The sequence below is a fragment of the Pomacea canaliculata genome, linkage group LG11 (genome assembly GCF_003073045.1).
Source record: "Pomacea canaliculata isolate SZHN2017 linkage group LG11, ASM307304v1, whole genome shotgun sequence".
Taxonomy (NCBI): Eukaryota; Metazoa; Mollusca; class Gastropoda; order Architaenioglossa; family Ampullariidae; genus Pomacea; species Pomacea canaliculata.
In genome coordinates this window covers 12,980,869-13,007,468 of record NC_037600.1, presented here as the reverse complement: position 1 = coordinate 13,007,468, position 26,600 = coordinate 12,980,869, and the positions used below count along the sequence as shown (strand labels likewise).

The 26,600-nt window shown below is 40.6% G+C and overlaps 1 protein-coding gene across 4 annotated transcripts in view; it reads right to left on the bottom strand.

Moving 5' to 3' along the window:
* LOC112575518 (14 kDa phosphohistidine phosphatase-like) overlaps nt 1-26,299 on the bottom strand; it is a 30,376-nt gene extending 4,077 nt beyond the window's left edge. The window contains exons 1-3 of one of the 4 annotated variants that reach the window (XM_025257440.1): nt 26,163-26,299; nt 25,637-25,840; nt 1,804-1,928 (exon numbers count right to left, since the gene is read on the bottom strand). In XM_025257440.1, coding sequence (XP_025113225.1) covers nt 1,804-1,928; nt 25,637-25,817 — 306 coding nt within the window. In that variant the 5' untranslated portion in view covers nt 25,818-25,840; nt 26,163-26,299. Of the gene's footprint in view, nt 1-1,803; nt 1,929-25,636; nt 25,841-26,027 lie in introns of all 4 variants that reach the window. The other 3 variants (XM_025257442.1, XM_025257439.1, XM_025257441.1) reach the window with 3 other exon arrangements.
* Nucleotides 26,300-26,600: the final 301 nt, after the last annotated feature.

Genomic DNA, 26,600 nt, shown 5'->3' with positions numbered 1-26,600 from the left:
CTTCACGGCCTTACACAGGGATGCTTCCTCAAGTCTCTTACTGTATGCAAGAGAGAAGGAGAGGCTGTGGGGAAATATGTTTTAAGTTTCGGTCGTCTCGAGATCGCTGCTGCACATTATAGACGGGCGCAAACTGCAGGAAGCAGTGGGGCTGCCGCTAGGTGAGAAACAGATAAGTAAGGTCATAGCCACACGGCTCCATTATTCATCCCAAACCTTTACCCCCTCCACAAGACACCCCACCCCTTGCTCCTTGGTTGTGTGTTTGCACGTGAAGGCCCCGAGCAGGTTTGTTCGTATAAGTGTGCGCCTGCTAGTTTCCGCGTTCCTTTCGGTCTAAGCACGAACCTGATTTATCTACCTTCACTAATTTTTTTCTCTGTTAGTTGTGAGGCGCGCTTTGAATATATGCGTTTTTGCTTCCAGGCTGTGAATCCACGGAAGAGCTAACTGTCCTGACACATGTAAATAGTATTCCCAAAGTGCTGCCTCTTCATTTCGAGGGGAATACACCTGAAATTATACCGACTGTAGCCAATTTAACTAAGAATAGACCGAAATTAAATCGACTGTAGCCAATCATGCTAAGCAACGGTATGAACAATTTTAGAAACAAATCTTTAAAGGGACGTTGATGATCGGAAAGTATTTAAACTTCTAGCAGTTGTGAGGAAATGCAAGCTTTTTACTATCAAAATACTCTATTCAAACTATTTCTCTTCGTAAATTTGATTTTTTTTTTTCATTCTTCCGGAATCTGGATGAGTACAAGTGGTCTTTTTCCTACATGCCGAAGAACGTGCGTCATTCTAGTCTCACCTGGTTCTGTCCCCGATCTTTCATCCCCTCCCCACCCATTCCATCGCACCGTTTGGCCGTGGGTTTCAACTACATGTCCTTTGCTCTTTCAGAAACTTTCACCGATCATTTCTCACGCTCGCTATCCAATTCCCTACAAATAATATTAAATTTCTATCTCGTGGAACTGGCGACTGACAGGTTCTCCGATGGTAATGGTCCAGAGCAAATGAACAGACATGCAATGTGCGAGTATGAGCACATCGACGCTTAATCGAATGAATCTCTTGTTCTGCGTCGCTGAAACGAGGGTTGGACTAGAATTCGATGTACCCAGTGGTCCCTTTGTTCACGCCGAATTGTCGAAAGAAAAGAAAATGCACGCAAATACTAAAACCTCACACATTACATCCCATAAAAGAACCCTGTAGCTGTGACCTTCCACCCATGACTCAGGACTATACTGGACGTGTTCATTTCAAGAAGGAACTGTCGTTGTGTCAAAAAGGTTTAGAGTGCGATGTTAAAACATTAGCTCGTGAATGGGAAAACCAATGTGGTAAAAAACAAATTCGAAGACCCAGTTTTTAGTGACTTCCTCGCCGAAACCTTTTTTCTTGTCGTAAGTACTTTGCTATCTGTATAGTCTTCAATGGCTTTTTGTGTTGCAGCTTCAAGTACTTTGTGACATCAGCTTAGTTTTCAAACCACGTGTAGTTTTTCAACTTGCAGCTGTTTCATATTCTTCTTCTTTCCTTTTGTTCTGGGCTGGAGAATCTCAAAAATTCTACTTCAGACCGCTAACCATAATTGCTAAATTGCAAAGCGTGTTTGCCGAAGCATTTGCAAATTCATTTAGCTTGGAGGGCTTTTTTTTTTTTAAAAAAAAAAAAGCTTATATTTGACATTTTGCCTAAACTTCCCTCCCACACACTTCTGTGCACACGACGCACAAACATGAAAACTTGAACAGGTGCATGGAGGGAAGAGTCAAGTACCACCGACCTGTGAATATCCATAGATTTTGATGGACTTCTTATGCGGCTCATGTTCTATCCTGCCACCCCCCAGCACCTCGCAGTCCAGTCCTTTGGCCTCGATGTCTCCAACCACCATTTCATAGATGTCAGCTGCAACAATGTCAAAACAATGTACAAATGTAATGCCATCCCACAATGTAACACCCTACACACAAAGAAAACAAAACAAAAACACAGGCAAACCTGTGTACTCTGAGACACTCTACATCTACTATCTCAATCAGCTAAATAATAAAAAAATACGAAATGGCTCAGAACAGCATTTCTGGCAGTAAATCTCTTTACCTCTAGTTTCTCACCTGTACAACGTGACCTTTCATACTTGATACTGTACAGGTGTTGTAGTTTTCTTACGGACATCAAAAGAACTATTTAATCTTCTCTCTCTCTCTCACACACACACACTTCTTTCTGTGTTTCTGAGAAAGAAAGAAGAAATGAGGTGAAGAGACAGTTCCTGTATTAACACTCGTAACTCTCAGAGACCGAGATACAGTCTGCGAATAGATATCACATCTCTCTTTCTGGCGAGGCGGCGCAACACCCAAATACAATTACAATAAGGAAATGGGAATGGTTAACTGATGCAAGCTCGAGAAATTAACAGAAGCGCTTAGAGGACAAGAGCACACCACCTGTGCCAGGGTTAGAAGGCAAGAGAATCTCGACAAAGCACAAAAAGAACAGATTAACTGGCTGTATCAGACTGGCATTCAGTAGCAGATAGTGTCTATTTTTCTCCACAGGTACCGCTCGCAGAATCGAAATCAAGCTAATGCTCTGTTTCTTGTCGCCGTCGACACAAGGTGGGATGGGGAAGGTAGGGGGATGAAAAGGGCTTGTAGGTGGGAGGGAAGGAGGCTCCCACCTGCAATGTTTCTGGTCATCTCTGCCTGCTTCCATTAGTGGATCCGACACTGCCAAGCAGAACACCACTGAGCTGCTCCGGTTCCTTCAGAGCGGCACTTAGAGGCTGTCGCGGTGTAGATAACACATAGAGACTGGCACGACAGTAAGACTGACAGACGAGAAATTGGCATGACGGTAAGACCGACAGACGGGCAATGGCATGTTAGTACAACTGGCAGACGAGTACTGGCATGACGGTAAGACTGACAGAAAAACATTGGCATGTTAGTAGGATTTCCAGATGAGCATTGGCATGACAGTGAGGCAGGGCGGACAGACATGTGGACGGACAGACAGACAAGAAAACTAGGACAGAACTAGCCTACATGTTCTCCGAAGATTTAATTAAGACTCTGAAGCGCAAGACTATGCAAACATATAAAACCACATTCTCCCTCCATCCTCACGTGCACGAACGCACGCACACGCATACACCGAAAGCCATTAGAAGATGTGAGCAAATGAGTGAAAAAGTAAGTGAGACAAAGGAACATATATAATAGAAAGGAAATCTGATCTTCGAAATTCTGTTCTAATTCGCAGCCCGAATCACACAGTCCATCCAAGTTTTAGTCTCAGTAAATTTCAGATTCACTCAACTTTTTTTAAGCTTTCCATCAATTCACTGATGACGAGAGATAACAAAACAACGTGCTCCTCAGCCGCTCGTGTTATGGTTACCGGACAATGGTCATTGTAAGGCTACTGAAACAAGCTCAATGAATCAAGAAACTTAAAACAAAAACAGATAATCAGCAAAATCTTCTCATTACGAGCAGTAACCAATATCTTCACGATCACAAAATGAAAAGAACCACAAGTTTTTTCTTAGATGAGCCCTCCCTCATCCCTCCCCCTTTTTTTAAAAATGTGAGCCGATTATAATCCGAGGTAATCACGATGCTTTTTCACAAAGACAGCTCCAAACACGAAAAAAAGACCCAGAGGGCCAGGCAAGTAAGAGGAGGAAATGAAAAGATCCCTTACAGCCCACGTGCGTCTCATCCTATATACCTCAGCCTTTCAACATTGCTCCCCTATGTTCTTTGTCAGACTCGTGGGGCCGTACCAATGAGCATGAGATAAAGCTGATCTGGGGGTAGAGGGGAGCTATGGACTGGAATCAAAGCTTTAAGCTTCAAGACGCAAACTGATGCAGACCTCGGAAGTCGGGAGATAACCAAGAGGTCGACATATTTCATCCGGTGCATGCACACGACCATGGGGTGGGTCTATGCAGCACTTAACGGAGGACTAGCGGTAGCTGGCAGTTTGCCACGTAGCGGTTACTCCAGTCTCATGGCTGCGGCTCAGAACATGTGTACATTAGCCCCCAAGTCATGCCAAGTCAAGCCTGCACCATAATATCCGCCGAGGTTTCCCCTGGCATGGATGATACATGTGCACCTGAAGACACAGGTATCCCTCACCTTTACCTCCACGTCTGCCCGTGTTATCGCACATTTTGTCGGCCCCGTGCATGATAAAACCATCATCGCACCTGTCTGTGGGGCATCTTGCTGATCTTTATTTTAAAAATACAGTATCTGAAGAATGTGGAGGCATATGATTTTGCCTCAAGAACCGCCTCTTGAAGGATTTTCTTTTTCTCTTCTAATAATATTTTTTTTTTAAATCTCTTCTTCCCTCTACGTTTCGTCGTTTCTCTCTTCGCTTTAAAATAAAATGATGTAAAACATACGCCGATTGAAAAAAAAAATCCAACTCTCGTCTACTCAAGAATCAGCATCCCTTATCCCATCCCCTTTAGAAGACTCAGTCGATCTTTCTCTCACCTGTGCGTCACAAACTGCACATTTCATTGAACTCGATTTTTAAGGTAAATAAGATAGCATTTGCTACTGCAGATAACTGACAACAAAACTGCGTTTTACTAAGCAAGCAAAGATAACACCATGATATTAACAGGGATTATTTTGTTTGTTGTTGCTGCTTTTTTTTTTCTTGAGGTGTGGGGGTGGTTGCTGAACGGGTAAGATAAATACAAGGAGGAGGTTTCACCAAGCAAACCGAATACAGCTGCTTATCTTTTGAATTTTCCTCTTTTACTCCAAGCACAAGACAGTGAGCGAGGAAGAAGTGAAAGGGAGGGGGGAGAGAGAATATTATTCTTTCAGGCTACAAGATGTGAGTTTTCAACTTGACACCGTTAAAAAAACTGCAGCAAGAACTCCTGCTTACGTCTGTTAACGCGCTTTAACATCAAAACCATGCCAAACACTGCGTGTGATAAAGGCATCATCTCCCGATGGTCCACGATATTCATCAGAACTTCTTCAGCTTGGAAAAAAAACCCTCCATCGAGAGCCGATAGGTTTTATGAATAACTGATCACGAAATTCTGAGGATCACAGATAAACAGAGTTTACCAGAGACAAGGAATATAAAGACGGAATAATTTTGCAGAAGAGGGTGGTGACGTAAACGAGAAAGGAGACATAAAGGGACAACAGAAATATTATGTTAATAAGTACTTTAACACAAATAAATAACCATCTATTTTAAAATTGTTAAATTAAGATAAATAAAATAAAGATCCATTTTAAAAAGTTACATTCCAATATCAATATCACTAAGCTAAAGTAAGCCCTCTCCGCGTAGTCCATTATTCTCTTTCCTAATCCTTCCCCTCTTTATTTTATTTATTTTAAAATTAACTCATTCTTTCGTCTAATCGCTCTTCATTTTTTTTTCTTAAAGATGTGATAGACCAGTAATACCACTGGTGCCAGTGATGCTGCTACAACTCGTCTGTTATTTGGCATTACAGCCTGTGTGTTTGTGGCTGCCGCAGCGATGGTCCATGGCCCCAACACAATGAAACGTGAAGCCAGGAAGATCAAGTACGATATCACGTGATGGGCTTCACGCGGCAAGAAATGTTAACAGCCACAGGCGACGTCTGAGAGGCCTCTCCAAACCGCAAGGAGAGAATGGTGTAAACAGTATTTCTCTCGTCAAGTGCACGACGGCGGATGGGGAAAAAACAACAAAGAATTCCACTAATGTGTAAAAAAAAAAAAACCCAACTTACAAAGTCTATGCTTCAAAACTATTATTATAGTTACTGCTGTCTCTTGGTAAATTAATTTTCGTGACTAAAGACCTTTAATGGAATTAATAAAGCGTGTTATCCAATAAATATTTAGCTCCTACCTATACTATAAGACCTTTGCTTTCCAATCGTCTTTGTGGGGAGAGGGGGAGCGGACGGAAGCGGGGATGGGGAAAAAATCCTGTGAAGTGTGAACGACCAATGACCCCCAGACCGTTTGCTTACCTACAAAAAGTGAAAAATTAAGCACACTTCACACAAGACAAATCTCGAAGGGTTCCACGCAGACAGAAACTATAAAGGAAAATTGTGTGCGGCGCCATTTCCTAAGGGGAAGAAATCTGTCAGACTGCTTCTGCAACCACCAGCTTGTTCAACGGAGCAGACATCGTGCTTTGAACGCGCTCTGAAGAATATCTTTGCATCCGGTGCAATATTTTACGTGTATGCAACACTTTTCTTGTATTTACTATATTATTAACACAAAAAGCACAGAAGTAAAAATGTCTCTTTCAAGAAAGAGTTATGCATACGTAAATGAGTGAAAAATTCTCCGCTCAATTAAACAACCCACTGGCCACTTCCGGTGACAAACTTCATTAAAATTTTAGGAAAAACTGACTGCTTCTAAGAGAAGCGGCATATTTTTTGGTTTGTGGTTTAAAAAAAACTGTAGTTTATTATGCAATTATGCAGCTGTGTGGGCACAACAGTTCCAATTTTCTTTCTAAAATGTCTATTGCTATGTAAATAACACAAAATAGCTAGAATAACGGGGAAAATGTTCAGTGTGTGTACGTGCGTGTTTTCTTTGAATTTACGTTTGATGTGAGGACTGTGCGCGTGTGTGTGAGAGAGAAAAAGTCATGCAGAAGACATCGCATAGGTCAGAGCACTCATCCATCAACATTTCACAAGATCACCGTATTTGCGTAAGCGCCATTCCGAGCCGAGCGAACTCTTGACGCCAACAGACGGCGAGTGCTGTCACTGACGCGGGCTGGCAGGCCCAAACAGAAAAAAAATAACAACACTTGACCACACCACAGTCAAGACGCATGTACCTAGCTGCACCTGCAGCTGACATCTTACGTGGGCGTTACACACCCAAGGCAAAGAATCTTCCCCCACTTAGACGATTTCAAGGGAGTGAAACCGCACACGATGATAAGTAAATGACCAGAATCCTTTTTCACACTCCCTTACTTCTGGCTTTCCCACAACAGATCGTATGACTCAAGAAGGCAGCTGAAGATGGATTCGTAATGGATTCCTCAATCCAAAGCAGCTGTACAAGACTTGCTTCAAAGATGTGCTAGTTGCTAGAATAATGTGTTATAATAGCGAATAAAGTGCTTCGATCGCATATCCCAAGTATCTGTGGCCAGATGAGAAGAATAAGAGGAAAAGCAACCCTAAAGCAGCTACCAAAAGAAATAAACTGCAACATCAGGGAAGGATGAAGGCATCTAAGAAGAAGTCGATCGAAAAACCAGTGCCCGACCATCAGAGTTAAGTGTGTGTGGTGGGAGGGGTATGAAACGAAGTGACAGCAATACAGTCTTACAAACTGCTAAAACCCTCACCAAGAACAGGTCTTTAGACTTCATTCACGACCAATTTTTTAAAGAAAACACCGTTGTACTAAACCAAGGGAATGAATACTGCAGCAACCTGTACTTCTTACCGAACTACTTATAGCCGAAGAACAGACGCCAGCAGTCCTATTAGTACAAGGGATAAGATCGAGAACATGCAGTATGATAGGAGGCGCCACCTATCGTTGACAATGTTTCTGCTGAGCTACTCAATCAGGGTAATGAGGCAAAGAAACAATAGATACACTGACTGCCCTATGCCAAAGAGACTGGACAGCAAGGAACGGCCCAACGAATGGACATAATCACAAGTCATACCTTCCAAAGAAAGGAAACAGTAACTACAGACACACAAACCTTAGCTTATAGACTGATGGTGCGAATGCATATCAACGGAAATAAGTATCGAGGACAGCAAAGTCGTGGTTAAAATTGACGGCGACAACAAAGCAGAGATCCACAGAGAAGAGCTCAAAAATGTAAACATCTTTAGGTAATAGGGAGCCACTATTTCCAACGATGAAGACTGAGCTTCAGACATCGCAGGATCGCAACAGCGAGAGCAGCAATGGCCAGGCTCGACAGGATCTGGTATAACAACACCATCAGGAAATGATAGTAGGTTTGCTATTTCTGTCCAAAGGACTTCACCTACATTGGGAAAAACGACTTCATGTTGTTTGTACTGTAACTTTCAATTACATCTATCAATAAATTTTTTATCTGCCACACAATATACTTGCGGCCCTATGCTCCTCGAAGAGTAGCAAGGAATAAACTAAACATAATACACATAACTGTATCATGTGCATACCAAAATATTAGAACTTAAAAATCATTTAAAACATTGTTCTCCAGCACACATAAATGCCAATAACAGCTAGAAAATTTGTAATACTAATTTAACAAATCTTTTCACAGCTTGCTTAACAATGTAAACATATAGTGTAATGACTTGTAAACTTTAGGGTAATATGAACTTATTGTTCAATGTGTCACAACTTAAATCCAACACTGTTTAATTATTTGAATAGTATGGTTAAATATCTATGGCTGTCGGCAGGGAATTTGACATTCAAATTGCACGTAGATTAAACTACACGAAATTTAATCATCAAGAGATAGTTTAAGCTTATAGAAATGGTTTGGCACCAGAAGCACATGGCCACAAGAAACTGCCGTGTATCGTCTTCTGCTTTCCCCGAGCAGCCAGAGGGCGCCTTTACTGGAAGCCTTACCCGGCAAGCGGCTTTCCATTCCAAAAAGAGCCAAGCACGAGTACCTTCCCGAGAAAATAACTTGCTCTGTAGAACAGGTACATCACTGATTCATTGAAGGGAGAGGGGGAAGCGAATGAGGAAGTTCCTTACCGGACCTGCTTGCACCTCACGTGGTTTACAAGACTTACTACGAAATGGAGAAGAAATCGAGGCCTTATTATTACTAAAATTTTAATCAAAATCCTACATCATTTTGATAGTATTTAACAGCGAGTGATCCATTAAATATTATTCATCTTAACGTTTAACGTGTCTGCACAATAATATAGCAAAGCACGAATATTGCAATCGTTTCTGGGGCGTGTAAAAACAGTTATACAACGCTACTCTAAGCAAGTGACAGAAATACTGCATTCAATTTTTTAAACTGTTATTGTCAAGATTGACATTACGGTTTACCGTCATATGTTTTCCATTTCTTAATGTTAAGGGAAAGATAAGCTCATATGTCTATTTCTTCTTTATTTATTGTATATACAAAAGACAGCCTACAAGCAGAACGTTTTTATAGAAGGTATTCCGAAATTCATGTAACTAAAGTTAGACTTGCCGGGGCCTCTTAATACATACGAATGTTACTCTGCCAAATTTACACTATCCAGAGAATTCTTCTCTGAAGAACAAGGAAACAAACCACACCCAGCAGTAAATCTTAGCTTGATACTCGGATTTCAAAGACGAAATGATTCAGACTTTAACAATAACCGTGTTCTCTGGGTGTAAAAACATTTTTTTTTCATCTGCAGAGTTGTCCATATCGATTGACACTAGTCTTTCTTTTTACCTGCTTTTCTTTCTCTCTTTCATTGTTTGCTTTTTATGTTTACTTTTTGTTTTGTTCAGCCTTTCCCTTCTAGTTTTTTTTTTTTCTTTTTTTTTTTTTTTTTTTGGATCTCAGCAACAGAGACGCATGGCACAAGCTAGAAACTACGGGGCGTAACACCTCGAGCGACACGTCGCACTATCGCAGCTTGCCAGTTGTTAAACAAGCGAGCAAGCACAGCGCCAGCCACCCTTCCCAACGCTCTATCCAAACACACGTCACATAAATTAGCTTTTCCCGTCAGAAGACTGGAATCCAGGGCCACAAACCAAACGCCCGAGACACTAGTACATGTTGTGCCAGTACAGAAGAATACAACACGGCTTCTGTCAGTTCGCGGGCATGGACTCATGTCGAGGCTGCAACCTACTTACAGGCCAGTCAAAGTCCATAACTTCTCCCTCCCCCACCTTCCAACTCCACTCCCTTTACCAAGACTAAATCCTAGGTATACCACTTTTAACCCGCTGAACATTACATAAGTTTTCTTATTCATTAGCCCTACGAAACCTTCAGTTTAAATGGTTTTGAAAGGCATCTTCACAGAATTTTGGTTTATTTATCCTTCCAAATGCAAAGCAAAGAAATGAGAATGAGAAATACGACCGATTTGGAGAGTGCATGCGAACTGAGAACTATTTAGACGCACAACTAAGATGGCTTCCTGGAAACTGATCAGAGGGCCGTCAGGAGCGGAATTGGAATTTCTGACAGACTGATTTGACATCCTCGCCTCTTCTCCAACACCACGTCTCAGACTTTAAGGTTTCGGGGTTTTGTAAACGTACAGCAAGAAAACCAAACGAAAGAGAATATTACAAGACCAGAAACACTAGTAATCAAAATTTAACAAGGAAAATAAAATAAAAAATAAAAGAGCCATAAAGACAATGGATGCAGGTGATAAGGCGGTAGATATTGACAAAATCTACCAGTACACAATTATGCAAGAGAAACTGTCGGAAGAAAAGTTTTAATACTAATACGAATGCTTTAAAAAAATAACAGACATGAAATTCCAAAAGAAAAAGAGCAATATCATATCTTCCCAAGGTTACTCGGAAATAAGAAAAAATCAGGATAATTAAAAAAAAAACAAAACAAAAAAACGGAGATACCTTGTCTTGCTTCGTACATCTGGGTTAGACTGCATATGAGGTCTTGAAATTAATTTCTAAATCACCCGTGCACGAGAAGATGACTTTAAAACTTCTTTTCAAGATCCTCATACGCATGCCAGAAAACAGCGATTTTTTTAAAATTAAGCCGGAAAACCTAGGCTCACGTTAAAGACCCTCGTGCTCAAACATGTACGGTTTTATTTGGGCAGTTTCCTCCGGTTCTGAAAACCTGCTACTATAGCACGATAAATGCAGACTCGCAGCATCCGAATAATCCGAACTGTTGCTCATTCTCTCTCTTTCTCTGTTTGTTGTTGACTGCTGGCAATGTTGTGACTGGTGTACTAGTATGACGTAGTACACTGCGAAGCTTGTTGACGGCAGGTACAAATTGCGTACTTTGTTACTGGATCATCAACGGACGGATTTTGGAGGCTGGAATTTACAGGTTAGTTTTATATAGTCTGTATTTATCGATATCTGCAAAAAACACGAACCACTCGAGTTGATCTTTAAGTCCGACTTAAGACAATGCCACCATGCTTATTGGCTAAGCTCCGTAAGTATACTAAAAGCAACGGTGGAGACTGATTCTGATAATGAAAATCAGGGAAAACGGCTATTTTTACACGTGGATTTTATTACCAAAAACCCCAGATGCCTGGATGATGACCCGCCATTTATAAATCCTCCCTTTATGCGATCATTCTTAACTTTCTTGTGTTTTTGCGGCAAAACTCTTGAAACAACATATGCTATCCTTGTTTCTTGTCCTTTGGTTGTGCAGTGCCCGACGGTACAGCGAACATAATTCATTTAACAGACTCTTGTTATGAGTACTTCATGTTTACAGTTTTTACAGTCCAGCTCACGCGTAAACTGATGATGCCAACAACAACAGCAGCCATTAGCTAAATGAGCGTTAACGTTTACCAAAACAGTTTGTTATTTTACAAGCAAGTAAGATACCTACCGGTGTAAAAAAAAAAAAAGAACATCTGTATAACACGACTGCCGTGGAAATGAAATAAATTAAAGACATCCCTTGTTAGCTAGTGACAAGCGAGATGCACTCCAATTTAAAAAAAAAATACAGTACGAAAAAGAACAAACTGTCAGGTTGCCCTTCTAGCCAAATTAAAGAAAACGACTACTCCTTCTAAAGCGCTTCAATATTTTGAAACAATTTTTTTAAAATAATGTTAATAAAACTCAGCATTAGATTTTAACGGTCTCAAAACTAAAAATCTTTTAAAAAAATATATTGAAGAAAGAAATCAAAATGAACACACAATGGCTCTCCTCATGCTTCACATCATTTTTAGAGAAGGAAAAGCAGCAAGACAGTCTCCAAAAAGTTGGGACTTGTTACAGAGAGCTAATCGTGTCTACAAGACTACTAGTATGTCGTCCTCGAGTATATGTTGTGCTCCCTTTCATGTGTGTGATTAACACTACTGCTTAATGCGATGTTAAGGGCCTCTTAACCAGAAACATTATCGCATATAGGACTATGGCATTTTAAAAATACAACAGTTATGTAAGATTTGCCAATCGAAGCCACATGTTCGAAGAAAAAGAATGCCCAGCTAAAAAACCCTAGAGTGTTTTGGCAACTGTTTGTAACTGGGCCAATCCACGTGTAGGGCACAATTATCCTCCGAAGGCCATGTAGCTTGTGATTAGAGTGCCGAGGCCGGGTAACTGGAAGCTTGCTCCAGGCGGTCAGCTAATTACTGCGCTAATTGTATTTCATTTCGCTGTCAGAAGCCGGGAAAAAGCAGCAAAGTTTTCTTTCTTTCCAAACGTTTTGCCCCACCGGAAGTGTCTCTTGATTTTTGTATAAACAAGGCTTTGGCAAAAACAAAAATGAAGAGTGGGAATTGGTAGAAACTCTTCTCCGCCTCTGACACTCCGACAACTTCATTTATCCTTCAGCTCTGTCATACTTTGTTTTAGTGGGGATAGGGATTTTTTTTGATGCACGCAAACTGTAGTCAGCTTTCTTTGGTGAATGTGTAAACAAAATATATGGCTGTATGTACAACAACGACGAGTACTGAATTAGCAGATTCAACGACCCGCATTCACAACTGATTTAAAAATATAAGCAAACATTTTGCCTAGTTGATGTAGCTCGCAAACAGGTACAGCAATACAACCTCAGCACAGGTGAGTGGGAGAGATGCTTTTTTTTTTTAAGCTCATGGTTTTCGTGCATGCAGGCCAAACACGAAAATTTCTTTTGGCCAAGGAAGTGTTTGTTTCCTGCTTTCCGAGAACAAAGCATATCCCCCGCTCACCCACCCTCTCTCCTCTTACTGAAGCATCTATACTCGACACAAGCACAACTCGACAGCCCTGTGGAGGTTCTTTCTTCAGCCGACTTTGCAGTAAGACAAAAGACACCTGAGAAGTTTCTGTTGGTTGTTGTTTGGAGGCAAGGAGTTTTTAATTATTACCTCAACTGTCAGTCTCGGGTAATAAAGGGGTGAGAATGGCGATGTGTGGGAAATAGAAAAAGGTGGCAGTCAAGCAAGTGGGAAGAAGAAGAAAACGATGATCATGATGAAGATAATGATGATGAGACTAGGAAGATGAATGATTGATGAAGATTGAAGATGGATGATTTATGGTGATAAGCACTTATGTAGCGCATTTCTCCAGTGAGTTTGATTTAATTTGGTGGAACAAAAGAGCAAACCGAAAAATACAAATAAACATAGTTCGTAGACTACAAAGCCAATGGTGCAAAGAGAGGGAAAGAAAGAAAGTGAGAAAATGAACTACCAGTTACTAGAGGTACTCATCAGAGGTAGGTTTTAAAAGTCTAGTTGGTGCAGAATTTTTCCCACTTAAAACAGTTGGGTAGAGCTGGATGAATAAATCCCTTCCGTTCTCGATGCACACGCCTACAAACCTACAAGCACCATCATGAACTGAAAGCGTTCAAACTCGCTTGCACACAGAAATATATACGCATCATTAGCATACGGTTCCATCTCTCCCATTGGCTGAACCCTTGACAACCTAAACGTATCAGTACAATCATGATGCCTGTGCATCTTGAGAACGAAAGGAAGTATTCACCAAAATTTAGTTTTTAAAAAACTTCATAATTGATATTTAGCCAATCATTTAAGAAAACGCACCACACAAGACCTTTAAAACCAACCTTAAAAACTTTGAAGGTGGTCGGTGGTCACTGTGCGAAGCGACGGCGGGATGTATTCAGGACACTGAGGCCACAGAAAAACAAAAATGGAACAGAATCTGGTCATGATGATGACTAAATCATGGCGACTGCTACTTTTTAGCACCACAAGAAACGTAGAGGAATCACGATGTGTTGTAACGAGATATTGCGATTGTGTATCAAGGCAAGTGCTGGTTGGGTGATACAAATTAATCTTCCCACAACGCCGCAAGCCTGCGGTAGAGCTAATAAGATGCAGGAATTTGGTGGAAAACCTCTCCTGCGGGCGTCCAGGGCAACCGGTGCACGAAGCATTTCATCCCAGCCTCGCCGATTACTGCTGCAAGTTGGCACGGGCAAAATCTGAAATCCTGAAGGTAATTTTAAAAAAAGAAAAAAGAAAAAGAAGCCACTAGCGTGAAAGACGATGGGGTTTGGAAGCCGAGGCAAGAATTCTGGATGCGGTGCATGATCAGGTCTTGGACTGCAGACATCAGAAGAACAGGGAACAGGGCTCACACAGCGTGTAATTATCTGCATGATAAACGTAGCGGAAGGCAAGACAGCAGCTATTGGGTCTCTAATGAGTTACGCTGCAGTTGTTCCCGAGGAACACCTTCCCCAAACTGCGTCGGTTGTATCAAAAATGTGCGCGGGTGCAGCCCAGCGATCACCACCAGCCCTAGCCAGCTGCAGTAAAACGACGAACGGGAGAAGTCAAACACATCGAAGATAACTTAACCGATGAAATAAATAATTTTACAAGCTTTATTGTTGCCAGTGATGCTTTTCGTCATCCGAAGATTTCTGATCTCTCGATGGGGGAGAATACCCTATCACCGCTGCGTCCGTTCCGATTTTATCCTTTCGGGTGTTGCTCGACCGTTAGGAAAATGGCTACTAGACTGTTCTAATAACCACTTGAGAAACCAGACTATGCTGTTGGAATATGCACTCAGGAAAACGCACTACACTGAAAACATACTTGAGAGGGAACTCCTCTACCCACTCCCAGACCGCTGAGATATGCTCAAAAAATGAGGGGGGATGACTAGGCTCCTCTAATCTATGCATTTAGAAATATGCCCACTAGGCTACTCAAAATCCACAGGAATGAAATAAAAGACACTTCTCTGTTAGAATATACCCATGAAAGGTGTCTGGAGGAGTGAGACAGGACCACTATTACCCCTCCAAACACACTTATGTATAGAAATAAGCCTTCTAGACAGCTCGAATAAGCCCACAAGGCAACTTGGAAATGCACTGAGGGAAAAAATCCTTGGCTAACCGTAACTTGCACTTCCGAAACAAAAAAACAAAACAAAAAAACACTCGCTCTAATGTGTACTTAGTGGAGACTTCTTGAAGAAGCACTTACAGCATGCACGAATGAAAAATGTCTACGCCGCTCTCCCATCAAGTTAGGGGATTTTCTAAAACCGTTTTAAAACATACGACGGGAGAGTGTGGTGTAGGCAGAAACCCCTTGGTCGTTACCAGTTCGTCCCAAACACCTGTCCATGAAGGTGCACTTTATCTTAGATCACTGCCTTTGTGAGCGGCAAGAGCCCGTTGGCTGGTTATATTCTACACATTAACTCAAGCACACGAAATGCCCGTGCAGCATAGAGAAGCCACTCCAAGAATCACGCGTAAACTCCAGCCATGTGCGTGTGAAAGAGGAACAGGTAAAGAAAGAAACAAAAAAAACGGCAAAAGCTTAACGGTAGTCATCGAGAAGAAATGCCTTTTTTAAAAGGTCTAGTGGGAAGCAGATTTTTTGAATGGCTGGGTAAAGCACAGGACAAAATACGCTTTCCTTAAATATGGGTGAGCATCCCCCCTCGCTTCCGTTAGAGAAGTCTGACAAACACGCCTCATTAACATATGATCTCAGTTCACCTGACGCCGCCACAACTCAACGTATCCATGCACAGTTCTGACGTCTGCTTTGTTGACCTATTTGTGTCTGTGGAGAGAGGATAGCTGGGTTCGAACCGAGAGGCACGTCGGTTCCATATCTGTGCGGCGCAGCAAACTTCCTCCCAAGTCGACCCTAGCTGTCGGATACGTAAACCTGATTCCACAGAGCACGGGTGGAAAACCTTTTCTCTGCCAAGGGTATTCAGGTGTTTATGAAATATAGAAACAGAATTAAAAATCAGTCTATATTTGGGCAAGTCGTAGTGTCAGTGTGTTAACGGGTTTGATACGTGTACACTCCCAGCCTGTCTGGCACTGACAGTTCTCTGAGTCATCATAAGGTAGGCAGACGGGCCGCGGGCAGCCGAGCGAAGCAGACGTGTCTGTCTGTCATGTATTCGTATATGTCCTCTTAAACTAACTTTATATTGCCATGAAAAAAACCTCACCGAGTTATTTCGAGTGCCACCTGCGGTTACCTAAGAATGGCCAGATCAAAATGTGATGCTGGTAGGCGTGTATCTCACGAACAGAAAGAGGGTATTCACCTACCAATGAGGAAATAGTATTCTGCATCAAACTTTATCCAATCGTTCAAAATGCACGCCTCTAAAACAAATATCTGAAAAGACACTTTGTTAAAATAAGCAAACAGAACGCAGGGATAGATGGAGTGGATGATCAGAAGGACTGGCTTTGAATGGAGCTTGGCTTGAGAATGATGTCCCTTCGCCTAAATGGCTTTTTTTTTGTGTGTGTTTTTTTAGGGAGTGTGTGTGGAGGGAGGTTCTCAGTTGATGACTTCTTCCTACTAAACTTGGTGTGTTTGAGATGTGCCTCCCACTATGCATATGGAATGTGATGCCCCTTCTGTGTCGGTGGCTTCGGTTTCTTTCTCGGGAAGACTTCACGATCGACGCGATAAACGAGGACTTCATATGTCTGACCTTTGTTAATCGGTGGACTGTTGTGTTTGAGGCTCATTCGTCATTCCAGTGCAACTGGTGCCGTCCGGAGAAATAAACAATCCCCAATTTACGTCTTGACGAGAGTACATAGCAAAGTACAAGACGATTCTAGTCGCTGCGGAGGATTTTAAGCCCTTCAGTCCTGAGATTTAGTCGAAGTCTCATACCTTAGTTTCTTAAGATGTTTTACAAAATGTGAGAGTGATGACCATACGCACGACACATGCAGGTCATACGGAAACTCCGCGGAATCCACGCCAAACGGAAAACACATTAACTCTCCTATCGCGAGTTATGCATGTGCAGCAAAGAATATCTCCACAAGGTATCAGTTTAATGTTCTCATGGGAATATTAAGCAAAACTCATGAGCGCAATTGAATGAAAGAAAGCATTATGCGGCCCAGTCATTGACATTCATACTACCGAACATTCAAAACACATTACACAAGGTCTGTTTAGACTGGATTGATTGCAGCACAATAAACAATCAGCAGGGTAACAGCTTTTTAGAAATAAATATGTCTCCTTTCCTAGATATCGGAGATCGCAATGTCTAATCGCCAAGGACCTGGTCCCAGTATCATTCTTAAACTTTCTGTTGTAGTATCCATTTATTTTAAGGAATGTGGTTGCCTTTCTATATGCATGTTGCGCTACTTGCTAAAACTACCACAACAATGCTAAAACGGCCAGGAGTGGGTGTTGCACTGGTGGTAATACCAACAGTAGCAATGACAAATGCCAAAATAACTTTTCAAAGACTTAGTGGGTTAGAGTCTAGTTTAAAAAATCCGATGAAACAATTTTCTTCTATTTGTGTGTCCCTGTTATAACTCTTGAAGAGACTTCCATCTTAGTCAAATCGAGCCAATAATCCCTGGTTGTGGTGTAGTCACAAACCAGCGCCAACGCCTCGGCCTCTACATATGTTACAACAATTGCCATGTCTTCGCCCTTCTGACGAGTGTCTGATGAGGGCACGAAAGGTCATTCCTATTCCGGAGACCAGTCAGCTCGCACACGAAAAATGCAGGAATTCCATCGCGCCTTAGGCTGTTCTACGCATTCTAAGCTCTTTCTGCACTCAGCGTCTTCTCGACTTAAAAGATGTTATCGTTTCTTTGATCATCACAGACCTGCATCGCGATCGTCCCTGATACGCCACTCTACAGCAGACAGGAGTCGGCAGAGAGAGAGAGAGGCAGAATACGAGGATACGCGGAAATAGCGAGATGGAGATGAATATAAGCAAAGGTGTGTACGTGCATGTACGTGGGTACGTGAGCAAAATACATAAAATATATTAACCAGACATTTTCCTATCCCCAAACTTGCTGTATTCCTTTTTTTTTTTCTTAAAGTCTCATTGAATGCGATAGCCTATTGGAGGTATTTATACCAGCGCAATTTAAAAAATGCCGTAGTGTCTATGTTACCTGTGTTCAATAGCCGATGAAGCAATTGGTAAGTAGCAGACTGACCATGTTTGTGCATTTCTTTCTGGGAAAGAATGGAGTAATCCATTATTTTCACTAATATAAATGAAAAAGTGATAATTTTCTAAACAAACATGAAAATATATGACAGGAGACTGTTCACGCTTAAACTGCTTTCGAACCACGAAGGCAGTTATCTACTGAATGATCTTGTCGCTGGATAAGATACGTTTTCCCAAGGGTCAGGGGCTTAAAAAAATGCTTCAAACGACACAAACCAGTTTCTGACTATTTTTTAAAAAATACAAGCAAAACGTCTCCACGGCAAATACAGATCCTCTGACACCTAATCCCGCGGGTGAGGAGAAGGATGTGGAAATTTCAAGTAATCGTATGTGTGCAAACTTTCCATTTATCAAGTCAAAGATCTTTCTGGACGATAAAATACTCATGAGGTAATTTTCTCTATCATGACCGTTCTTTAAAATATGGACAAAAGTTTGACTAAGTTTGGCAAAGTTTACACGTGCCAGTTATATAAAAAACTTTTCGAAATTTCGTTAAGCACTCGTCCAAATAGTCCGGTCAATAAGGGCCTTTAGTCGATGGACACAAACGACACCAGAATAACTATGGTCAAACATCTTAGGCAAATGAAGACGGTCGAATGCTCACACCTTCCCAACAGAGTGTGAAATCACAACGAGGTAGAAACACTTTCCTATCAAAAGGCCAATCAAACATTAAGCAACAATGAGTGTGTAAGCTGAAAAAGAGAAGATATTGGTTTCAAAACTAGAAAACACCTACATCCAGCTTCGCTGTTATAAGTCGTAGTAAAGTACAGTTCAGCTCTCTATGATCGACCTTTTATCGATACCCTACTTCAGGCTCGATTTTGGGGCATGTTCCTGCAGAAGAGATTTTAGATAATGTTATCAACAGCAAACACCACCGTAGTGTTTTCTTGAAAGCATTTAATTTACTACTTCATAATCGACGCTCTGTAGTAAATCTTTCGTGAAGTCTACTGGCCTTATCGCTGGCATATGTAAGAGTCACACACTTCAACTTTTGACACCGAATGTATATATTCAGTTCGCGGTTTCAGCAAAATTGTTTATTCCATACGCGTGCGCAATATGGTGCCCTCGAAACGAGCAATATATATATATGAATTGGTGTCCGTGGTTCTGTTGTACAGTACACAGAATGCTTTTTTCCCCGGTATTACAAACAATATAACTAAAACATACCAAGTGCGACTACACACACGTGACCACCCGTCAGCGCACGCATGCGGAATTCACGCAAGCAGACCGCTCCAGGCACACGAAGGAGAGAGAAACCGGGTGACTAAGTCTAGGATGCGTATGTGGGGATGGGTTGCGGGTGCTGGAGGCATAAGAAAGTAAGAGAAGTGCAGATTCGAGCAGTATCGAAAATAGTCAGTTGGAGCCAGCATGACGGCATGCAGCTGCGTCTCGCGCGCATCAGGATGAAAGGGGCCGAGGGGGAGCTCTGACATTCACAAAATGCAGTTTCGCTTCCTGTCTAAGCTGGCAACGCGTCAACAACACCCTGCCGCACCGCAGAACGCTCCCTGCTCCCCCATCTACCACTACCTTCCCAAAGCCCGCTGCTTCCTCGCACCGCACCCGACACAGCGGCGCAAACAACTTGAACGAGTCTGAAGGTAAATATTGTGAAACATGCTCTCAGCCCTGGCTTCCGTGCGCGTGGCGCGATGCAGCATGACGAGGTCTGTCAATGGCTGATGAAGTTCTCGGAGATACTGGAAGCGCTTCTCCAACGGTTACCTCGTTTGAGAAACGTTTTCTTTCACCTAGATGGTCCGTGACACAGTCGATGGCACAATGTTTGCACACTAACAGAACGCTAAATGAACACGGCGGGCTTTCGACATCTAAACTCTCATGCAAGGCTTAGGCTATTAAAGTTCTGAGATTTTGAGGTAAAAAAAAATTTAATAAACTTTAAAATCACAGCTCGATTAGTGGTAAGAAAGATGCATAATGGGATTATTCCATAACCCATTTACAGTAGACCATACCGGGTTTTGTAGTTTTACCTTGGCACTAAGCTGCTGCTCCTGTTTTATAATCAGCAAACTAGAAAACGCGCAAAACGAGAGAAAAAAAACCCATGAAATATTACCCAGGTTAAGGGAATGTGTGTTAAAAGCATTCCATAACTCAAACTTTAAGGGAAAAAAAATGAAACATTTTTCTCCAAAACCAGCTCTTGGCGGATGACAGAAAGTTGGTGAAAATTAAAGTTCTTTAAACCCGAAATTACGAAAATATTTTAAATAGCTATAAAGAAAATGTTCTACTTCCTGCAGAGATTGCAGGCTGTCCAAACAGGTGAAAATAATCATCTTTACCAGTCGAGGCTCTGACTTACTCGCGACACGCTTATTAAACGAGTCCATTAGAGAAAAAAAATGCACCTGATCTCTGGGAATGAGTGCATACTTTTTTAAAAAAAAATCACTGGGTTGCCCTAAGTACAAAATCTGAGTAAATAAATTATCTTAAGGATAAAACTAACGGGTTCCATAGCCTACATACCGTACGGTCAATGCAAGATTAAGTGGTTCATCGTGTGAAGAGCAAGCAATATGGAAGGCCAACCATTTCTTTCTGCTGCTTTCTAACTTTTCTGATCAATCATGTACCCATGTGCTGGGCTTGATGGAAGTAGGGTAAATAGTAGGTCTTCACAAACAAGCCCAACACAGTTTCCAAAAGGCGACCTTTGGTTTCAAAGTCGAATGAACTCCCAGGCTATGGACAGCCACATTTACCCATAGAGCTGTGGTCTTGACAAAATAAGCATGACCATTACCATTCCTGGTGCCAGGATTTTTTTAAAGCAATTATGTGGATGGTAATGTTTGTAGTTGTTATTCTTCTTATTATTCCTTTTCACTCCCAGTAGAGCATAGGGCCGTTGTAATTGTTATGTAGGAAGGCTATTCACTCAGACTCTGGCCAATATCATCTTGTATTGACCTTATATTGACCTTACATCATTTGTAAATATAATGCAATCTCATAAAACTTTAAATGTACCAAATGTTCCCCTCCCCCATTCATTTTCTTGGTTCTTTAACGCCCACTTCTGAACTTGACCTGCACAGATAAAGGCCGATCACAGAGATTAACAAAGAAGCCATACACAAGACTGAGGATGTCTACACCAAAATCTTAACAGAGACAGCTACGCTTTTAACAAACGGAGACCACCTCACAGTAGTCGTCTGTCTTCCCTAATGAAGGCTTCCCAACTTTTCCTGGCTAAGCAGCAGGTGCGTTTGCGTCTCTTTTTTTCCACGTGAAAATGATGCCTGTATGGCCCATTCATCTTCTGAAATTTATGTGAACCTATATGGAAAGCAAAAAAATATGCTTTTATGAGGCCAACCACTTTTCTGACACTCCTAAGTCCTAAATCTGGATTCAAACATTTCTGCTTATGCTGACCATATCCTAAAGGGATAACCTAGGAAAGGAGGGGGAAGGGAAAGTAAAGAGAGGACCTCCCCATCAACACCATCTTATTTTCCAGTAGGCATGTTCACTAAGCTAACACTCTAGAAAAGAGGTTCTATTCATCATAATCTTCCACTGAACTTGAGCAGACTGCAGATGAAAAAGATCATTACTTTATTTGGAAAGACAGGAGAGAGAATATGCAATGGCTTCTCAACCTGTGATTGCAAGTGTTCCTGCCACTTACTGCTCAGCTATATAAAATATAGTGTGTCACTGGGGTAACGCTTCTGTTTAAAATAACAAATTCCTAGCATTTCAACCTAGACAATACCCAAAGATAAAAAAGTAAACCCAACTTTAAAACTCAAAGTTTCTTTCTCTTAATTCCTGTACCTCATCAACACATCTGTCCTCAGCAAGTGTTTTTCACACTCTGCCAAGTTTTCTAAACTCACAAATTCGAGGTTATGCTGTATTAGATGAAACTGCTCCTCTTGAACAGGGGCAATCCCATTGTTTTGAAGGAATGTTTCGGCAAACAAACCTACATCACAAATTGTTGACCTTATAGTCATGCACATGAACCACAAATGCAAGTCAATCCTTTTTCTTGGACTTCTCCAGGTCACTTTAACTTGCAAAGATAATGCCATCGGCAGCATTGGCTGCCTTCCCATTGTACATACAAATGAACACCAAGGTAAACTTGTATGCACTTACTTAATGAACATTTTGTAATCATTGCATTCGACTTCTGAGGAATGCTCGTAAACATGTTTCACATAGAGTTTGAAATCGTTTTACAAGAAAATAATTATAATTAGATTAATTCAGATTAATAATATCAAAAATAATGAAATATGCTACCCACTGGTCTCTTCAAAAACAGCCTCTTCCTTATGATTTGTTTTAAACATGAACCCAAACATAAAGCTGTCATATTCTAGCTGTCTTATCTGTTTTACATATCAGCCATAGACTGACACTGTTTTGAATGCTGTTTTACATCTGACTGTATTACTTTTTTTGATTAGTTGACAAAGGTATATGCTGTTTTAGGTGTAACGAGTTTGTGTATGCGTTTTAGCATGTGCATGAGTGTAGACATTTTGTAATCAATATGAGTTCACCCCTCTAGGGGAGGTATGCGTATTGCAAATATTCATTATTATTACTAAACATTCAGAATATTTATTTCATCACTGGTTAGAAACACCTCACACTTTACAAAATAAGGTATACAGGCACTTTCATTTGTTTTCATGACAACGTATACGATTTATAAAATAATTTGTAGTGACAACCTATTTTTTATGTCTTAATTAGTAAATCATTAAAATAGCAAAGCATTTCATTTTTGTTTATGTGTGCCGCTTGCATGCATGTGTGTATGAGAGAAAGAAAGCGAAAGACAAAAAGAAACAGAGATTGGACAGTTTTAAAAATATCTCACTAAAGATGCAAATATGTTTATGCTTTTCTCAGTTCATGCTTATTGATCATAACTTATAAGACATATAACTATGCACATTTTACTTCTCTTGTCTGTTTTTAACATACCTCATGGGACAAGCAGTCCCAAAATAAATTTTAAAAACAATATTATTGACCTGTAGCCAAAGATGTGCAAGAAATTCCCCTAAAATTGCAGTTCAGTGTTAAATGTTTCTGCAAAGTGATTGTCTTAAGCATTAACATGGCTTCACTTGTCCTGCCATGTGAATGTGCATCAGCTACACACACCATTCCAGAAATCCTGATGCTGATGCTTGGAAAAAACTGACAATGAAAGATGTCCTCATATTCTTATGCTAATTTACTGACACACAATTTGACAGGAACAGGCAGCTGAGTATTACATTTTGTCTATGCCCTAAAGAAAGAAATCACAGTTTACTTTCTTCCCTTTAGGTCAAATTCTTAAAAATCAAATAAAAAAAAAATCAAATCAAAACAGACTTTATTCTTAGTTTCTTCTGTCCTGTTCTAGCACAGCTAAGTGCATCAACAACTGACAGGCTACTTCTTTACTGAGCAAATTTTAATATTTCTCTAAACAACAAGATGTAAAATAGTTCAATACGTTTTAAATAATCTAACAAGGTATTGAAAATTGACAGCAAAGAAAAAGATAGAAACACTGAGTTTTGTAGTTAAAACATTGTGTGCATGGTAACAATTGGTAAAGAGAGACATCACTGCCTCAGTACACCAAAGAAAGCTGCATGACAGTGCAGTACCTTCCGTTTGGACTTTTTTGCTCTCACAATCGGGATGTCTCTCACAAGCTGAGACCACTCTCTGTCACACACACATATACTTCCATGCCCTTTCTCATTGTGCTTATTTTTTTATTATGACTGATGAGATTCACAAGCACGAAGAGATATGTCATGTGATAAAAAAAAAACAGAAAAGAAAATAGCCTTTTCAAAAATTGTTTCCAGGTTTATATTACTGCTATATTATAGAAAAGTATTACAATTTGTGCAGATTTTGCATTTAATCATAGTGTGCCTTATTTAAGAACCAGTGAAACAAAACTGAAAATCTGAAAACAAACACAGAAGGATAGAGAAAAAGAATGAGAAAGAAGAACTTTAATGCTGGGATCAGAAGCAATATTTCACAATTTCTGGCATTTCTTCACTACTAAGAATCATGCCTATCCCACAGATTTTGTTCATTTCCTTAATGTTTCCGTACTTTTCACTGCAAATTTCGCACATACACTGCACACATCTGTGAACGTATAGACATCTGCTTCATATAAGCTGCATAGGGGGTTACACCCACTCTTTCCACATGAACCAGTTAATCAGACCATATGCAGTCAGCACCATCCTCTGGATTTTCAGGAAATGTTTTGCACGAGATGAGTTAATATGCTGCTAAAGAGTGTCTCTGAAATATTACCCATTTCTTATGCCTAAGTATCCCTTCAAGTGTGTGAGAGAGAGAGAGAATGTGAGTAAGTTTGCATGAGCACGGTGCATGTGTGTGCCATGAATTGCTGTAGCGAAAGTGGTTGCTTTATAAATACTACTACCATTACTAAAAAAACACAAGTGTCTTAAACCTGATAACTGATTAATCTAAAACATGACAGCGATTTCTTCACGGTGGACAGACCTACATTATATCTGCTGCTCTGGATAACGTTTTTCTGCTTATAGATGAGTCTGTTGTGTCAAATGCAACACCGCATACATTTACCACTTACAGATAAGCAACTGTTGCTGTAACTATAAATGAGTCTGTGTACTTAGGAATAAGATACCTTTTGTTGCATGCTACAGTAAACAGATTAGAGAATCTCAAAAAGGTTCACAGAAAATATATTATTTTATCTCTTTCAAACGTCTCCCTTAAGTCTGTCAAATAGATCAGACAGGTCCTCATTATGATCTTTTCAGGATTTTTTTTTTGCAAGATTTTTCGACACTCACATAACTTATGTCCCATTCATATCTCTCACTTCTGTCCCTGTATGTTTCTTTCCCTTAATGTCTAAACATTATTCATCATACTGCTTTGTTTGTGTAGAGGCAGTTGTTCTTCATACCATTTCAGAAAAAACAGTAAACAGTAAAAGTAATCCTCTTCTTTAAAGTGTAATACCTATAACCTTCTTTGCTAATTATTATAATACTGTAATGTTAAATGGCAGCATAAGAATAATTATTAGAGATGTATAATATGCATTTTATCTCAGTTCTTTATGTTCCTCTTAGCTTTACTTGGTTGTTACTGCAAAGTGGGAGCATGGGGATGGTACAAAATAAGTAGTTGAGAACATTAAATACATTTGAACTAGATAAAGAGATTTAAATACTTCTGAATAAAGGATAATTGCAAAGTGTGGTAAGGCTGTTTAAAAAAAAATCAATCAGATCTTTATGACGGAATTTACAATTTGTTTACTAAAATCTTGGTACTCACCGTGGTATCCTGCTTTCGAAGTCCCTCTGACGATAAATTTAAACTCCCTATCTTTGTCAGGGTCGTGCACCTTGATGAGAATGTACTTAAACTTTCCACTCTTGTCGATTTCTACATCATTGATCCCAATCAGTTTGGGATTCTTGTACGAAGTAGCAGAGGAAATTGCTTGTGATGCCATAGTTGCAGTTTGAGGTACCTGTGCTGAGAGATGAAGAGGAACATCAAAATCCACAAGATTGGAGAAAAATTTTCAACAGGAGTTTTAGCATTGAGAAAAATATTTTTTCTACGAGTTTTCTTACTTCTTATACTGTCTTAAATTGGTCTGTATGTTAAAAAAAAATTACGAATTTCGACACGTAGTTAAACCAAATAAACAATCTCTTGCCTCGTATTTATAAGAGGAAACTACGGCGAACTAGACCCAACTACCTAATACAACGCCTGGCCACAAATTTAGCGGAAGAAGTTGAGAGGAACTACACCTAGCTGCACAAAGCACCACAAACTCAGCTCTATGCACCTGCAGAAAAGAGCGATTGTTGTTCGTCTTTCGGAGCCGACTCTTCGCAGACGATACTCGCTGCAGGAAGTTGCAGGCAACACGCGAGGTCGGGAAAATAGGTCAGGGCATCGTTGTTTCAATGCTTTTGGTTGGTTACAAAACTTCTCAGCCGTTCTGATTGGCTTACAGTCCGGAATGAATGAAATTTGCTTCGGATTCTCGGTAGACGCAAAAAGCTATCGCGTGTTTTCTACGAGCGTGAAAATGTGCGGATGATGGAACCATGCCAACACGCTGTCTGTTAATCGCAAAAGCCATGCAGCAAACCCTAAGAGGTTTGAAATTAAATTCCGGTCTCTTGTTCGAAGCGAACGTTTACATATCAGGCAACAAAATCAACTTTATCATCACTACTACAACACTCCTACTACAATAATATATTTACTATAATAGTCT